This window comes from Cibotium barometz, chromosome 40, assembly GCF_041138505.1.
Source record: "Cibotium barometz isolate CiBa-2024 chromosome 40, ASM4113850v1, whole genome shotgun sequence".
Taxonomy (NCBI): domain Eukaryota; kingdom Viridiplantae; phylum Streptophyta; class Polypodiopsida; order Cyatheales; family Cibotiaceae; genus Cibotium; species Cibotium barometz.
The window spans coordinates 23063087-23082125 of record NC_141085.1 but is presented as its reverse complement, the minus strand read 5'-3'; the positions used below and the strand labels follow the sequence as shown (position 1 = coordinate 23082125).

General features: G+C 46.9%; 1 protein-coding gene across 1 annotated transcript in view; it reads right to left on the bottom strand.

The window, feature by feature from the left end:
* TSK (tetratricopeptide repeat (TPR)-containing protein) overlaps positions 1-18741 on the bottom strand; it is a 129264-nt gene extending 110523 nt beyond the window's left edge. The window contains exons 1-2 of the mRNA XM_086779410.1: positions 18195-18741; positions 17056-17847 (exon numbers count right to left, since the gene is read on the bottom strand). Of these exons, the coding sequence (XP_086635536.1) occupies positions 17056-17847; positions 18195-18482 (1080 nt within the window). The 5' untranslated portion in view covers positions 18483-18741. The remainder of the gene's footprint in view (positions 1-17055; positions 17848-18194) is intronic.
* Between the last annotated feature and the right edge of the window lie 298 nt (positions 18742-19039).

Below are 19039 nucleotides of genomic sequence, written 5' to 3'. Positions count from 1 at the left end.
ACAACGATTGATTCGGAACTTCTTATGGGCAAGCAGCGAGACGGGAGGCCAGCCACGGCCAAGGTGGCATGGAGAGTGATCATTCAACCATGTCGTAGAGGGGGGCAAGGCCTCATTGACCCTGCTATTCAAAGCCGTGCCTTGCTAGGCAAGCTGATTGTTAAGTACCAAATGGATCTTCACAGAGATGCGAGCTCACGGTTTTAGTCTGGCTTTTGAGGAGAGATTTGCCACCAACTTACTACGAGCTTGGGATCATCTCAAGCCGGCCCTCAGACAGATAGCTCAAGTTGCCTCAGAGGAGCGGCTTCGATGGCCTTTGGTTTGGAACCCCCTTGGGGGGGCCGACCGCATGTATCATGGGGCGCCTTGAGCATGGGACCAGCCAGGTCTCTTGGAGATTGGATTGCACACAGGCAATACTACCCCCACAAGTTCAAGAGAGAGGTCTGACGGGTGTCATGTGCATCATAGATGCCATGGACATTCTCAGGGCTAGATCCAGAAAAGGCAACCAGATAAAGAGTATGAACCCAGTAGAAGAACCAGGATGATGGAGCACAGAGCACAGAGCACCTTTGCAGTGTAGACTGAAGCAAGGCTTGGAGAAGAACCAAAGGGATGCTGTCGGCTGCTCACAGAACCAGTCGGCTGAATCAGAGGACATGGGCAGCATCAGGCGCATCATGAGCAAGCAGTATAACCAGTCGGCTGAAGTAAAAAGGGATTTATGAATATATGGACTGGCCGACCAGCAGTCGGCCAGTTCCCCATGAATATCAAGGGGCTATAAATAGCCCAAGTGCCAATCATTCTAGGCATTCAAACCCACTAGGGGTTGGGATCACTAGAGGTCCCATAGGGGACAGATTTTAGGGTTAACCACCTTTTTATGGAGACAGCCAAGGGCTGCAAGATATGTACCTTTTTGTACCATAGTATATACTGAATTTCCAGCACTTCTCTCTCTCTCTCTACTCTCTCTCTACCTGCGTTTTTGCATCAGATGGTGCATTTTTTGCATCAGAAGGTTTCCAAGAGTGTTTAGGGCTAAAAGAAGACTACCCAAAGCTTCCGCGCGTTACACCGGGGTAGAGATAGGCTCAGTATCGACATCGACTCAGCTATCCCTCAGGACTGGCTGACTCCTATCCTAGACCCGACCCCCCAGTATGGCTAGGCGTGTTTACTAGACACAATATTCTCATGGCAGTCCACGGAGCAAATGAGGGCAGGGGTCTGCTCACTTTTTCTATTGGATCTCATGGCGAACTAGAGAGATCCGAGCTCCCCTTAAGAGGATTTCAATGGCTGCACCTTGCAGAGGGTGAGGGATACCAATGTAACATGTGAGGGATGAGACCATAGTAATCTCAACCTTAGTCTACACTTAACTGCACTTAATGATGTTTAAGAGACAAACAGATATACAAAGAGATAGACAAGTATGTGTCAATGCAGTGCAGCTATATTAAATGAATGAATGCGGTTACAATGAGATCCAACTGGATCTGTGCTGCTGAATATGCTGACTATGTGCTGGAAATGCGGGCTGAACTGCTGTCCACTCTTTCCCTTATCTCCTGGGAAGGAAACACTGAAGGGAGGCTTTGGAACAGAAGCTGTATGCTGAATGGATGATGAAACGCTGACCTGTTGGGCTGAACTGGCTGCGTTTGCTGATGATGATGGCTGATGGAGATGATGCGTTAACTGAATGCTGATGGAGATGCGTTGAATGCTGATGGAGATGCGTTAACTGAATGCTACTGCTGATGATGATGGCTGAAACGCATGATGCTCCAGAGGAGGCTGCGTTTGCTGATTATGGTGCTGAGGCTGATATGCTGAAACGCCAGATGCTCCAGATGAGGATGTGCTTCACTCTGATGCCTGATGACTGAATGGATGAGGTGCTCTTCTATTTATATGCATGAAGGATGCTGGTCGGCCAGCATTAATGCAGTCGGCCAGCTGCTATATGTCCACGACTGAGCATAAATACCATAAATGCCAGTCGGCTGGTCATAAAATACCTGAAAAATGCCTGAAAAATGCTGATTAAATATGTGATGAATCTGATGATGCTAATGATGCCATATGATGATGCCATAATGATGCCATGTCACTGTACACCTGACTGGTGTGCACGTGACATGTGCAGCCCTTCCTCATGCCCTTGGGAGGAGTGCATAGGCTCGAGATCAAGTCATTGAGGTGTTTCTACAGCCGTGTACAGATCAGCCGCTCTCCGATCCTCCGAGATCTTGCGTTTGGCTTATCTACAGTCCAAAGTCATTCTCTCTAAAGTAATAAAGCAAATACTATCTCGTTATCGGGATAGGGGGCCCTTCAGTGGGTAATTCGGGACCCAATCTGGTGTACAGTGTTCATATCTCTCTCTCATCTCTTTAAAGTTTGAAGTAAATGAAATGGATTGCTAAACTCACGAAACTCAGGATACAGAAGACGGTGTGAGCATATTGTGTGACAGGATCAACCAATACAAAGACTTCCGCTGCATATCACATTGGTATCAGATTCAGATAGTCCACACACACCGTATCCTAGCGTGGGGGCATCCTCGGATGGTTAGATTGCGTTCCGGCACGACCACCGACTTCAGCATCATGTCTACAGGAGAGAGTACTCATCAGCCGGAAGACGTCTCCCCCGAAGGAGACCTTGTTCTTCCGCCTACAGCAGACACCATAGCTCTTCTTAGAGCTCAGAACCAGCTACTCATGGAGCGTCTCCAACTCTTGGAGGTAGCAGCAGCACGTCCTTCTACACCTCCAGCAGCACCCGACTACATCTCCCTCTTCTTTCAGATGGAACAACAAAGGAGAGAGGACGAGGCCCGAAGGAGAAGAGAAAAAGAAGAAAGACGGGACTATGAGGAAGCCCAACGCAGGATCGACGAAGACCGGCGTCAGGCTGAACTCGCCGCTCGGGAACACCAACGTGAGCTTGATCGAGAACGTATGTTACTCGAACACCAACGGGAAAAGGAGGCCATACACCTGAGGTATCAGCAGCTCTCCTCAGTCTCCCCAATCATAGGTGTCACCAGCCAGCATCCCGCAGCAGCAACCACCATCATTCGCAGTCAACCGAATTTCAGCAAGTATGATGGTAAGTGTGATCATTCTTCAGTTAATCAATTTGTTCATCAATTTAATGCTCATTTTCCATTAGCTAGGATCACAGACCCTCAAGACAAAGTCCACTTAGCGGCTCCCCATCTCACTGGTGAGGCAGTCACTTGGTGGCAGCATTGGTCTAGTATTCATACTGACCAGGCCACAGGTGTCACAGCCTTTGACTGGGACATCTTTGTCCATGACCTGAAGACCAGATTTCTCCCGCCCCAGTACATGACCGGTCTGAAAGACGAGTTCTATGGACTCAGGCAGAACGGTTCCCCAGTGCTTCAGTTTTCCGGTAAGGTTATTACTTTAGCACAGCAGTTAGGGTTATCTGAGCAGGCCAAGATGGAGCAATTCATTCGTGGATTGGACTCCAACATTCGGTTCACAGTTCGTAACTTTGAACCAAGTACATATGACCGGGCTTTGACTCTCGCTCAGAATGAAGAAATGAAGCTCAACGGGGGCAAGCCCAAGCAGGCATCTCAGTCCAGTACCAAACCCCAGCAGCAGCAATCCGCTGCACAGACAGGGAAAGGTAACGCATCTTCTAAAGATGCTAAGAAGGACAGCAGTAATAGCTCCAGTTCAGGGGGTAAGAAGGATAAAGAACCTAAGAAAACCCCTGATGAAAAGGCTAAAGCAGGCATTACTGGAGATTATCTTTCTCCAGAGGAGCAAAAGAAGTACCAGTTAGAAAATAGATGTTTTTTCTGTCATATTATAGGGCATGGTAAGAAGGATTGCCACAAATGGCAAGCGGCACAAGCTGCCAAAGCTCCTTCTTCCACAGTTGCCACAGCTTCCCCAGCTCCTCCAGCCCCGCCTACTACCTCAAATGCAGTTCAACTTTTACCTTCCATGCATCCTATGCCATCCGTGGTATTTGATGCTAAGCAGGAGGGTGAGAGCGATGCTGCTCAGAAGAGCCTTATCCGAGCTTATGGCTCTGCCCAGGGCCGACAGTTTGTAGTCCTTTTCGATATGGGTAGTTCTGAAGACGCCATCTCTCCCCAGTTGGCTAATAAATTGAATTGCACATTAGTTCCATATCATCTGGATGTGGACGGGTTTACACCTGGTCTTCGCACCCACATTTCCCAGAAGGCACAGCAATTTGCCTTTGAAGTTCAGAAGGCCTCATTCCAACAAGATTTCATTGTCTCTCCTCTTTTGGGATGTGACATGATCTTAGGAATCCAGTGGTTTCGTCAGTATGAACCTATTCCCAATTGGGGGCAGGACACCTTTATTATCTCTAAAGGTTTTCCTGAGCCTGTCATGATTCGGGGGGATAGGAGCATTCTTGGCGTTCCTATGATTTCTCATCTCCAGGCCCGACGAGCTATATGCAAGGGAGCAGAAGAAGCATTAATTTATGCTCAGACAGCTTCTATCTCATCAATAACCGCTGTCTCATTATCTTCAGTCTCTCAGTTAGCAGATCTCCTTTCTCATTCAGACATTTTTAAGGATGATCTCCTACCCAGTATTCCACAGTTAGCAGAACCTCCTAGCAAGTTTCCCTCTTGTCTTTCCAAGACTTTCAAGGGCAAGCTAGAACAGCAGTCAGTTCTCAAACATTTGAAACATGTTCCTTATGGACACATTTTCACAGTCACCACAGACCACCAAGCACTTAAGTGGCTCCCGACGATGCCAAGTGCCCAGTGGAGTGCTCAGCACACTAGACAGGGTCAGCTCTTCCAACAGTTTGGAGGAATGATTAAGTACATCCCTGGTCAACATAACCCAGTAGTAGCAGATGTTCTTAGTAGAAAGACGAGCATCCCGACCAGTCAGGAGTCTACCATTCTCAACATCTCTGGAAAAGACTTAGAAGATCAGTATGTCGATTCCGCAAAGTTTGATACTCAACCCAGTTTGGCCCTCAATTTTGAGCCTGGCCATCATTCAGTTCACAGACAGGCATGTAAGTTTAGACGAGATATCCACTTCAAGGAAGGGGATTGGGTCTCTCAGTGCATCATGAAACAAAGATTGAAACAAGTGGGCAAACATTGTCCCAAGCTTTCATTCCATAGTTTTGGCCCTTTTCCAATAGTTAAGAAGATAAGTGATGTCTCAATGAAGTTAAAGTTGCCTGTCAGTTGGACAATGCATGATGTTTTCCATGTTTCTTGGCTAAAACCATATGTTGGTCCAGAAGTGTTTGATGTTTCAGATGAACAGCAGCCAGACGTGGTAGACGAGGCAGAAGTTATTGAGCCTGAGCAGATCCTTCTTCATCGATGGAAGCATGGTTCCGGTCGACGGATTCGTCAGTTCTATACGAAGTTCCGAGATCGAGGCACCCACGAAGCCATATGGCTCGACGAGGAGTTCTTTCAGGAGTACCCCCAGTTATTGGCGGACTACTTGGAAGCCATGAACCTGCCGCCAAGCTAATCAGGAGGGAATGTCACATGCACTCTGCACTCAGTGCATGGTGACAAGATGGCTCATCATCAGAAGTGCAACATTTGTACAGTTTTAGAACCCAGTAGGATGATATTTGTCGTACGCCGTGACCCCATTGTACATCCTCAGTCCAGGATAAGTCAGGCATGAGCTACGTAGGTCATTCCTCAGCCTTAGTGGGTCAGTCAGTCAGTCAAGTCCCTTAACCCACTTGGAGAGAATCATTCATGCATGTAGAGTCAGAAGAAGCCTTAGGGTTTGCATCAGAAAGCACTCTGCATCTTGCATAATATGCATACATATGCCTGTGCATCATTTAGAACATCCCCAAAGCGTTAGGGAATTTACTGGGATTTATCTGGTATTTTTTCCATATTTATTAGTATCTATTTATCATTATTTGCATTATTGGGCATTTATAAATATTAACTTTATTAAATGACCAACCTCCAGTTAGTATAAATAGGCTTGCCTAGAGCCTCTTTTGCTCATTCAGTCTTCATTGTGCTAAGAGCTCTCCTCTCTCTTGCTTTCAGCCCAAGACTAATCCAACCCTAGAGCCCATAAGCTTGCTTCTCCAGCCCCTTGAGAAACCCTAGCTTCATTCAGCCCTAGGTGCTTGCATTCAGCCCTGAATTCAGCACTCAGTTCAGGCCCAGATTCAGCATACTCTTCACCTTCAGTTCAACGCCAGTTTGCAGCCTGTATACACCTGCGTTTTCTGATCCAGCAGCAGCAGTGCTGCGTTTCTGTCCCAGCCGTACAGCAACAGCTCCTGCAGTCCCAGATTCACATGCGTTTCAGTCCACAGCATCCTCCACAGCTCAGCGTTTCTGTCCACAGCAGATTCCAACCCTGAAGCAACAGTCTACAGCAGTTTCCAGCCCTGAAACTGTTGTTTGCATCAGTGTTCAGCATTCTGTGCATCATCCACACATTCAGCAGTCATCTGGTGAAGGTAACTCAGCATTCATATGTGTTTTCAGCATTCTAACAGTGTGTAGAACAGTCCACCTTCTTCTTCTTTGAGCCTCAGGTGTGCAGCCCTTCCTCATGCCCTTGGGAGGAGTGCATAAGCTCGAGATCAAGTCATTGAGGTGTTTCTACAGCCGTGTACAGATCAGCCGCTCTCCGATCCTCCGAGATCTTGCGTTTGGCTTATCTACAGTCCAAAGTCATTCTCTCTAAAGTAATAAAGCAAATACTATCTCGTTATCGGGATAGGGGGCCCTTCAGTGGGTAATTCGAGACCCAATCTGGTGTACAGTGTTCATATCTCTCTCTCATCTCTTTAAAGTTTGAAGTAAATGAAATGGATTGCTAAACTCACGAAACTCAGGATACAGAAGACGGTGTGAGCATATTGTGTGACAGGATCAACCAATACAAAGACTTCCGCTGCATATCACAGGGTGGTTGGTTTTCGGGCACGAGAAGGTGGCCAGGGAGAGATTTTGGCAGCTATGGATATGGGAGTGCCGACCTTCATGCGCCTATAGTAGGACCCGAGAGAGTGGACTTGGCATGACCCCGCGGATCGGGAGGAGACTTTGGATGGCCCCCTTCTTTGCATACACAGCACGGCTAGGCCACAGGATCCAAATGCCAAAGATAGATGGCACACTGACAACAACAACACATTGGTAGTCACAAGGCCTCTCACAACGCTTCCTTTCAGATTTTTGGAAGAGGCTTTGGGATAGCTTTCGGCCTAGAAAGATCACTCTCTTTCTTTGGTTGCTGGCACTCAAGATTTTGGCGGTCGACATTTGTTGGCTGGCAATTGGTCGTTGGCTAGCTACTTGCCCACGATGCGGCCACCCTAAGAAGTCTCAGTGACATTGTCTTTGGGATTGCCCGAAGAATCAACAGAATTGGCAACGAATTCTCCGCATCTTCATTATGGACAACGCATCAACCCGAATCATTACATGGGGCGCTGTTGCTTGGGCCACAGAGGCTGGAGTGGTCAAGAGTCAGGACTTATGACGAGGATGGGGGAGGGCTGGCCCTTCAGTCTCTCACCATCGTATTGCAACAGTACCAGTCACAGCCCCACCTACAAGCGACTGGCAGCCAAGCTCATGCCAGGGATGGGAGATTTGCAATAGCATAGCAAGCTGGCACATTTGGCGAACTAGATGCAACGAGGCCATCAAGGGCACCCACACTCTGCCGGTTGAGTCCATCACAAGCATATGGCTAGATATCATTCACACCCTCCGCAGTCAATGGGGGAAGCTTCAGGGACGTTCAGACCGCATGCGGAAGCGGCAAGAAGCCTTCTTGAGGCCTTGGAGGCCTGGCCCATTTCTCACAAATAGAAGAGGTGACCCCACTTGGCATTACATGTCAGAATATGCAGCGGAAATGATAACCAAACTTGGGTAGACAAGAGCAAGTAGAATGCAGAAAATAGACAGCACAAGAAACACAGAGAGATAGGTGTGTAAACTCTTCTCTATACACAAGATCCCGCAGAACACTGAATGAGAAAGTGGTGGGGGTATGGGGCCTATTTATATGCCCCATGTGAGCAGTCGGCCAGCACTGGTGGCCCTCCACGACTGCATGAGCAGTCGGCCAGCAGTAAATGAAGCCCACGACTGCATACAGCAAGTCGGCCAACAATAAAATACTCCACGCTTGCTGATGGGCAGTCGGCCAGTCACACGTCTGCTGATGGGACAGTCGGCCAGCCACCACTAGGTGCTCCTGCCAACCTCTGGCATCCCTCCACACCACTGGAAAATGGGGAAAAATAGGGAAAAAATACGGGGAGTGAGGAAAAATGATAAAACACCTCATAAGGGCGGGCACACCCACAACAAAGGCCCTGGTGTATAAAAGTAGACAAGAGATGACTTCTAACATTACAGACCACCCATGTGGTTGTTTCCCTCCCCCCCCTTCCCCCCCTTATGAGATAGCCTTCTCCTCACAGAGCGGCCAGCCGGAGGAGAAGTGTCTCTTCCCTTATGATCATTTGATAGCCGCCCCATACATGAGGCGAGTTTGTATCTAGCCCTACGGGGTTGTATCTAGCCCATTGTGGCTGTTTTTTCATTAACTAATAGAAGGATCTTTTTCTCGGAAAAAAAAGGTAACAGGACAGGAAAGAGAGAGAAAAAGAAAGCATGTGAAGGAGCAAGGGCTGAGCTAGAATGCAGGGGGGAGCAAATGGCTAGGCGGAGGTAGGACACATGGGGGGGGGTATGCTCGAATGGTGCAGCATGAGGCAGGAGAGAATGAGCAAGAGGGAGGGGCTAGCGGGCAAGAAGGAGGCTGAGGAACAAAGGGCGAAGAACAGAATGGCACAAATCAGAGGGGGGCGCAGATCAGCAATACGGGGAGCTCGCCACCTTGGGGAATTTTGCATTTTCTCCCACTCCATTTTGAGAGGCAACAACTCCACACTTTATTCAGTGCCATGGCCCATTCCTCTCACCCTGCAATCTAATCCTAGCCTAAGGGTTGGCCGTTGGCCACTAAGCCAAAGTCCCATGGCTGGCCCCTTTTGTGCCTCTTGGGCATCCCATATGGGATGCCCATCTATGGAAGGCTAGCCTATGATACCTACATGCCCTACATGAAAGAGGCGAGCAATGTCTTTTGATGTGGCCATCTACTTGCAACAAGGAATGAGCATGCAAAACTTACTGAACAGGTCTCAACAATGATCATACACTATGCATTCCTAGTTTCTATAGCTGTTGGAAGAGGGCATACAAAGTACACGCTAATATCCTGAAAAGACCTCTCGAGAATAGACAAAGATTGAACCAACCAACCTTCTTCGTGTGCGGAACCTTCACTTTTTGGCAAATCTCGTAGATGTCCCTTCCCATTTTTGGCCGATAAAATAATCACTCCATCGTACTATTGATATCGCGATGAACCCCAACAAGAAAATCATGACCATTATGAAGAAGTACCTGTCTTTTTCATCCTTAGTTACACATAGTTGGTTTTTATAGAACAACCAACCATCTTGAGCTGCCTAGTGGCCCGGTTTTAAAGTGAGGGCCAAGCTATAGAGTCCCGAATTTTAGAGAATTTGCATATTGTGACTTCATACTATTTGCTTGGAATCTCGAGCACAGGGGACTCCAACAATGGTTTGAATAGTGGTCTTTCGACTTCGAGCACTAGCAACGAGGCCAAAGGCATACTCAATCATGCCTCCAAACTCTTGGAAAAATCCACTCCACCTGACTTGTCTATCACCCCACTAGACCCTAAGCATGGTCGGTAACCATTTAAGTGCCTGGTTATTGACTTTCCTCCCATAAAGGAGAAGTTTCCAATGCTCGAGTGCTATGACCACCCTCAATAGCTCCTTGCCATATACAAAATAGTTTTTTCATCCAACATTCAACTTTTGACTATAATAAGCCATTGATTTGCCATCTTGTTGTAAAACAACTCCAATGGCAAGACTGCTAATGCCAGTAATAACCTTGAGCGGGTCATCTCATCATCCATGATGCAAGCCTAAGAATTGACTCTTCCGAGACCACTTTCTTCAATGCATAAAATGCTTCACGAGCCTTGCCTGTAATGGATACTTTCTGGCAACGCATCTTCACTCCTTTGAGAAGATCTGTGAGAGGAGCTGCAAGGTCAGAAAACTTGTCCATATGTATACTCTAGGCTTGGCAAAGACCCAAATATACTCTAGGCTTGGTAAAGACCCAAAAATGATCTGATTTCTTGAGCAGCCTTGGGAATTTCCCAATCCAATAAAGCTTCCACCTTTTCAAGATCAAGACGAATACTGAAAAAGCATTGAGAACATATACAACATAATGAACCGTTAGAAGTCATCTCTTGTCTTTACCTATTCACCAGGGCCTTTGTTGTGGGTGTGCCCACCCTTTGTAGGTGGTTTCTCATTTTTCCTCACTCCCCGTATTCTTCCCCCATTTTTCCTATTTTTTCTATGGCTTGGGGGGCAGTTCTGTGGTGGCAGGAGGTCCTATTTGGTAGCCGACTGCATCAGTCTTCTTAGTGGTGCTGGCCGACTGTATGTGGACAGGTCGTGGACCCTCTTGGTGCTGGCCGACACCCCTATGGGCTGGCTGACTGGTGCGTATGCAATCGTGGGCACCTTTGGACTCCTGTCGGCTGTCCTAGAGCAGGACGACTGCTGTATGGGGGCCATGTAAAATGGCCCCACAACCCCTTGCCACTTTGTGTGTTGTATTCAGGATCTTCTTGTGTATATAGAGCAGAGTTACACGCCTATCTCTCTACTTCTCTTGTGCTGTTTATTTTCTGCACTGTTCTTGCTCTAGTGTTTCCAGATTTTGTCATCATCTCCGCTGCGTATTCTGACATGGTATCAGAGCCCTAGGCTCTTGATAGATCTTGGGAGTTGTGTGAGCAAGAGGGGGACTGTTGTGTTGCTGATTGGTGGACTGTTTGGGACTGTTCGGGAAGAGGAGAAGCAAGAGGACGGCGGGCTGATTTGCTGGACAGCCACTTGCATGTGTAAGTTCTTCTTTGTTCCCACCCACCCACCCTTTTTTTAGTTACATCCCCACAATGACAGATCTATTAGAGATGGCTGAGAAGCATGTGAAGATCCCAACACTCCCCACATTCCCGATGGACTGTCAGTTGGACGAGAACTACGGCATATGGAAGGTTATAATGGAATCTGTTCTGGAGTCATATGACCTTGCTGATTTCATCGTTGTTGGGGTTCCACGGCCAGAGGTAGAGGAAGGGGAGTTACCGTCGATTCGTAAGGACCGGGAGGCACAGGCACAATTGTGGGATCGTGTCAACACCAAGGTCCGTTCATTCATCTTCCTCAACTGCACACCGCAGGTAATCAATCATATCAAGCACATGACGCTGGCCAGAGGTATATGGCAACATTTGGCTTCTCTTTACAATAGGGTATCGCCCATGAAGAGGATTTCCTTGGAAGTACAGATGCAAGTTATGAATCCTGCAAAGTCGTTGACGATGCAGAAGCACATTAACAAGCTGCAGGCTCTTCAGCAGGAAGTTCTCCAGGCTGGGAAGGAGATATCGTCAAAGGATATGGCCATAACGTTGCTGTCGCATTTGCCCTCTCAGTACTCAGCATTCTACTCATCTTTGATTACCAGTGGGCAGGCTCAACACCATTACATGGGAGGAGCTTGTGCCCATGGTCTTGGACCAGGAGCAAAGATTCTCGAACCCTCCACAGGGCGGAGGTTCGGAGGCCTTAACTAACCAACAGTCGAAAGGCCGTAACAAGGTCAAAGGGAAGGCTTCATCGGAGAAGTCTTCTGAGAAGAAGTCCGACGTTGACCGCGAGAAACTAAAGGCAGAGAGAACCTGTAATGATTGTGGCGAGAAAAGCCACTATTGGAGGCAGTGTCCCAAGCAAAACACCGAGAAGGGTGAAGATTCCTCAATAGCAATCATGAAGACTCCAACATTTGTGCACCTGGAGGTGATGGACACTGATGTTTCATTTTCTTTGGGCAGGAAGGAGATTGGAGGACTCACCGCTACGGATACTCGGGAGTGGATTCTAGACACTGGTACTTCCAAGCACATGACTCCTTCTCGTTCAGATTTACAAGATCTCTGCAAGTATTCTGGTCACATTCTTACTGTGGATACATCCACTATCCCAGTTCACAGTGAAGGCAAGTTGGAGATAGTTCCCGATGGCAGAGGGGAGAAGCATTCATCCCAAGTGTTGTATGTTCCGTCACTTGGTTTTCATCTGTTGTCAGTGCATCAGGTTTGCAAGACTTGCGTACGGGTGGAGTTTGATGAGCATTTTGTTGCTCTCCGAGACAAGGCAACAAGCCAAGTAGTTTGGGAAGGCAAAGTGGAGAATGGAGTTTACAAGCTTTCAGCACTCTCTCCCAGGTCCTCAGTTTTGTGATGAGTGGCAATCTGGTAATGGCCACTTAAGTGTGGATATGCTGGAGGTGCAGGCTTTCCCGGACCAGATGGTGGATAGCTTGCCAATTGATGGCAGTACTTGGCAGGAACTTTCCAGTACTGATGCTGGTGGTTCTTGTGTTCGTCAGTCAGAGGAAATTGAACAGGTAACCTATGGTCTGATGTCTCGTAGCATTCGGGACAAAGAAATTCCTGTAGTTGAGGAAGTTCTTTCCACAGGGACCTCTTGGAAAGCCAGGCAGGTGGCAGTTGATTACTTGCAGAAGGAGGTGGTTGTTGCACATTCTCCAGGCTTTGTGGTTCCGGATTCAAAGGGGGTTGGTTACAGGTTTCCGAAGACCTTGCGTGGACTTCAACAGGTTTCCAGGACTTGGCATCCCACCGTAACAGGTGTTGATCCTTGTGAGCAGCATGATGCCTTTTTGACTCAGAAGCAGTATGGTTCATTGATTTGGTTGATGGATACCAAATTGGACAGGAGCTTCCTGATGAGGCTGTTGGGCTCATGTTTGCAGATGACTCTTTGGGAGGCAGGATTGCGTATCTTGTGGTTTTTGCAGCATGCGAAGGATCTTGGTCTCTTTTACACAGGAGGGAGATTGATGGATGGAGTCGAACTCCAAGGTTGGAGTGACTCAGTTTGGGGAATTCAGACACGAGGAGATCTGCTTCCGGCCCAGGAGCAATTTTCTGGAGCAGTAAGAGACAGTCATCTTTTGCCTTGTCGTCGACAGAGGCAGAGTACCGGGCTGCTTGTGGTGCTACTTGTGAGGTGGTGAGGTTGTAGAGGTTGCATGGCAGGATTGGGCTTCCACTGAAGGAATCCACGGTCATCCAGAGGCACTTTGTTCGTGAGAAGATTGTTGTTGATGACATCTTGCTAGAGTTCTATTCGACGGAGGACAATACGGTGGACCTCTTCACGAAGTTGCTATCTCAGGCTTTGCTTAGGCGGCACTCCATGTGACATGTGAGAGATTAAGACCGTAGTAATCACAACCTTAGCCTAACTAAACTGCACTTAATGATGTTTAAGAGACAGACAAATAGGTGTCAATGCAATGCAGCTATATTATATGAAGAATGCGGTTACAATGAGATCCAAATGGATCTGTACTGCTGAATATGCTGCCTATATGCTGAATATACTGAATGAACTGAATGAACTGCTGTCCACTATCTTTCCCTTGTCTCCTGGGAAGGAAACGCTGAAGGGAGGCTTTGGAACAGATGCTGAATGCTGACCTGATGATGAAACGCAGATGCGTTTGCAGATCTGATGGGCTGAACTGAATGCGTTTGCTGATGATGATGCTGAGGATGATGCGTTTGCTGATTATGCTGCTCCCAATGCTTCCTGGAGGAGATGCGTTGGAGCACAATGGGTTGAATGCTTCTATGATGAGCTTGCTCTGCTGAATGGAGAGGCGCCTGTATATATATGCAAGCATGCTGCTGGTCAGCCAGCATAAGGACTGTCGACCAGATGCAATGTCCACAACTTGCTGTCGGTTGCCCCATAAATGCCTGAAAAATGCCTATAAAATTGCATAAATGCCAGTAAACTACCTGATGACTCCTGATGATGCTAATGATGCCATGTCACTGTACACCTGACTGGTGTGCACGTGACATTCCCCGCTGCTAAACTGTTGCTGGGTGGATACCTGGCAACCTTCGACTCCTCTGATGATCCTTCTCCTCCGAACCACTGCCCCCTTCTGTCTTCTGCTGCCGGGACTGAGGCCGTTTGCAGGAGTGAAATCCTTCGAGCCAAGACTCTATGTATTGCGGGAACTGAATGGCAAATACCTGAGTCACCCCTGACTTGCCTGTGGGAACCTTTCACCTACCATCTCCGTCGTACCTGAAGCTCTGAACCTCCTGAGGTGATGTTGGAGCAAACTTCCGTCTTCTGTGGAAGAAAAACCCCCTGCTGCTGCCAGTTGAAGTCCAAAACTTATGTCCTCCTTTGATGATGGATGTCATTCTTCCCTGAGAGTTCATGGGTAACATGTATGCAAGACTGCTAAGATGACTGCTAAGATGACTGCTATGATGTTTGTTATGCAAGCCATGTGCAACCCTATATGCTGTGCAAGAATGCAGATGAATGGGTTACTGATGCATACCTAAGGGAAAATCCCTAAGGGTGGCTTGCAAAATTTTGAGAACTGGGTTTAACTGTGCGGAAGCGATAAAAATGATGTCTGACTGAATGACTGCTGGAATGAACATGCTCTAAGGCTGGTTACCCTGTAACGCTCTGATACCAATGTGACATGTGAGAGATTAAGACCGTAGTAATCACAACCTTAGCCTAACTAAACTGCACTTAATGATGTTTAAGAGATGGACAAATAGGTGTCAATGCAATGCAGCTATATTATATGAAGAATGCGGTTACAATGAGATCCAAATGGATCTGTACTGCTGAATATGCTGCCTATATGCTGAATATACTGAATGAACTGAATGAACTGCTGTCCACTATCTTTCCCTTGTCTCCTGGGAAGGAAACGCTGAAGGGAGGCTTTGGAACAGATGCTGAATGCTGACCTGATGATGAAACGCAGATGCGTTTGCAGATCTGATGGGCTGAACTGAATGCGTTTGCTGATGATGATGCTGAGGATGATGCGTTTGCTGATTATGCTGCTCCCAATGCTTCCTGGAGGAGATGCGTTGGAGCACAATGGGCTGAATGCTTTCCAAATTTTGTCATCATCTCCGCTGCGTATTCTGACATGAACTTCTAATAGTCCAAATGTGCTCTTCTTCTCATTGATGTGGAGCTCATTGTCCCACTGTTACAACCCAAGGGATCTCCAAAACGCAAAACATGAGTGATTAGTGCAAACTCCCTAAGAGGGGTGCAAGCTAGCTCACCACCCAACCGTAGGTTCGCGTCCGCAAACCTCCCCAAGCCAAAGGCTAAGGCTCCAATCCCACGAGCAGTGCCAATCAACACTAGTATACCACCAACACTTGTTGTCTACTAAGGCCTTCGGCATGACCTGAACCCTAGCTACCTGTATCAGCAGGCTTTCTCTAGCCATTCATACACTTTCCACTCATAACTTTGCTATAGGAACTAACTAAATCTGCAACCACTATTCCTACAACTATCTCAATGGAACTAAAAACAGACCAACTCAAAACAGTGTCGTGAGGAACACAACAATCCCTCAATCCAACTCTTGAGGAATCGGATAATCACAAAGACAATTGTCGTAGCCAATCAAATTACCTATCTTATTAGGATTGGGTAATTCTTCGTACCCAAGGGATAAAAACATCTCTCTCTCTCTCTGAGAACAACAAAAATACCAGATATCTAAACACTCTCGTCATAAATGACCTCTGAAAGTGTTCCTATCAAAATTTTGTCCAAGCCAAAACACCCATGATACAACTCTCCTACTGTACCGTATCCTCTACCGAATGCACAACTATGAAATTGGCTATACAATAGGTCAATTCTTTCTAGAACTACACCTACATCTTCAAGTTCTAATTCTCAAGGAAAACTTGGGTTGACACCCATACCAAACATAACATGTTCAATATTATCATAGACAAATCCTGACCAATCGAATGATCTCTTCATGCTAAATATGTGCAATGACCGGACAGTTATTTATAGCAACAGTAGCCACTATATAATCAAGACTTGGGTTATTATTGTCCATGAGCATTAGCCTCCTGTATCAGCCTGGTCCAACGGAGATTCCATTGTTTCCAGGACAGATTCAGCCCCCTCACACAGGTCATTCACAGTATGAGGATCAGAGATGTTCGAGCATGTTTTTACATGAGCTTCTTCGTCTCACAGAGAGGTCATGCTGAGGCAGCCCTCCGAGAGAAAGAGCCAGCAAGACCCTTCTCAAACCTCCATTACAAATTATTTTGATGCACACATGTCCATCCAGAGACATGTGATCCTCTTGTCCCACGCACCCGGGGTTCACCAGAAGGGTAGATCCATTTTGAAGGCTGTCCCTGACCCAAGCATCCTCACCTTCTATATGTCAGCTATAGATCCAAGACATTCTTCTACGACATGGAGAGCTCCCATAATACACAAGATATTACTACAGCTCTCTGATCTGTGTGGCATCATTAGCTCGGTCTTGCTACACTATCTCCCGTTCATCCCACATAGTGACATCTAATATCAGCCATCTGGCTCTCACAACACTGTTACCTACTAACATTTTTTCCAGTTTTTTTTCCATGACTCTGTTCTCATGGACTCGTTGCACTATTTAAAACTTTCTTTCTCTCTGCGAACTGTCTTAACTGGTTTGCTCATAGTTCTTAAAGAACAGATATCAATTTCGTACCCTCAACAGCCTAGAACCTGTAGCTCCTGTCCAGACATGACACTGAGCAGTGATGACTGCATGTGATGTAGACAAATCCATTCAGTTTTTTTGTATGACAGCCAGAACAAAATTGCTGCAACTGATCCAAAGGTTGCATGCAAGGCAAATTGCTTATGAGCACATGGACACAAAGAAAGCTAAAAATGTGACTTACATTAAATAGTAAAATGTGGACTTACCTTCTCCCATGCTTGAAGGTTTTCTGCTAGCCCGATAAGATCATTGAGAAGCTTGTACTCCTCAACGTGTTGGCCAGCCTTGACAGCAATTTCACCTAGCTTCTTGCGCTGCAACTTTCTGAGCTGCTGCTCCCCAACTGTTAACTTCAACAATTTATCTTCTGCTTCACAAACAACATCCAAGTTCTTCTGAGCTGTTGAGATGAGATCGTCTTCGTCCTCAAGAGATTGTGCTACTTGCAAAGCCCGTTCGAAGCAACGAGTAGCCTCCTCATACCGTTGGCGTTTGAAGTGCATTTCCCCTAAGTTGATAAAACCCTTCGCCTCTCCCTGGGGATGTGGTATCCTCTGGCATATTGCTATGTCTGCCTGGGTATGATGCTTGGCTTTGTCCCACTCTCTTCTTTCACAGTATAGGCGCCCCAGATTATGATGGATTCGGGAGCGTGCATCGTCATCTTCTCGAAGCTCCTCTTCATTGCAAATCCTCAAACCATGTTGGAAAAGACTGGCCGCCTGCCTGTGATCATCTATGACCATCATCAGTAGCCCCATGTTGTTGTAAGCATCCACTAGTTCTTTCACGAAAGATGGGGAGTCCCTGCTTGGTGGGTTCTCCTTCAGGGACTTGGCAAGGTCCATGGCTATCTTCAGATATTCCTTGGCATTCTGAAGGGCTGAGAAGTCATCTTTCTGCTCATAGATCTCCACGTAAGTGCGACCAAGTTGTGTGCTTGCCCGTTGTTGCTCCACAAGGTTGTCGATTTCCTCAGCTAGTTGAAAATGCTTTCTCTGAAAACAGGGAAAACCAAACAAATATCACCCAGCCAGGTTGAAGACAGTGAAATGAAAATGCTGTCGGTAAAAAGTTGGGTTATTTGTAGAGACTCTGATAAGGTTGACTCGTGACACTAACCCTGTACATACACACGCATATATACAAAAACATAAAATTAAACCTACCCTAAAAAGGGCATATCGATTTCTAACCTAACCCTAACCTGGGAATAAACATTGAATTCATAACCCCAAGTTGATAATCAGAAGCCCTAATCCTGACCCTAATTTAAAAAAATCAGCTGCAACAGCAGGTTAACCCCAATACTAGAAAACAGCAGCTATATTTTGCTAACCCTAACCTGGTAGATGAGAGCTTGATCAAAATCATTCAGCCGCAGGTAAATTTCTCCAATAGATTGGCAGGTGGGCATCAGGTTTCCTGGCGGGGAAGCGTCCACACACATTCTTTTGGTGGAGATTTCGTAATCTTTCCGGAACCATTTCAGGGCTTCAACATACTGACCCCTCTCTTTGCAGGCATGGCCGACCTGGTTTGCCCATCGCGCCTGCTCGTCCCTGTCCCCTCTGTCCACGGCCTCCTTGTACCCTGCCTTTGCAACTTCAAGGTCCTTCTTTCCTCTTACCATCCTTGAGGAGACCACAAATGCAAAGACAACCAGATAATGGCCTGCTCTGCTTAGGGCAAATGAAGTTTTTCGTCTAGTTAGGAATTCTGACAGGTTAGGGTTTCTTCTGAGAGGTTCGATTCTGCTGCAGCGCAGAGATGGAGAGCTCTTCAGACTGAGAGTTCAAGACCTGCGCCAATCAGGGTTTCTGATTAGAGTTTCGAGAGAGAAAACAGTCCTTACTCTGCTATACATTTCGAAATGCTATGTGCCGCAATGACTATTTTGGCGGGAAACTTTGCCCTGATTCACAAACGTCCGCGCCCAGCTCAACCAAAGGGTTGTCCTACCAAGGCTAAACAACTTCTCAATAAATAAATGAGCAAGCCATACAACACTTAGGGCCTTTACACACCACCCAATCCCGCCCAATGCATGCTCATGGTCTGGGCATGAGTTGGTAGCCTTCAATGGGCAGGGGGTTTACACACCGCCCAAGCCATAATCTTTCAAAAGTTTCAAAAGGTTAGTATTAAATGCATTATTGATAGAAGACTGCAATTGTATTTGAATTTGAT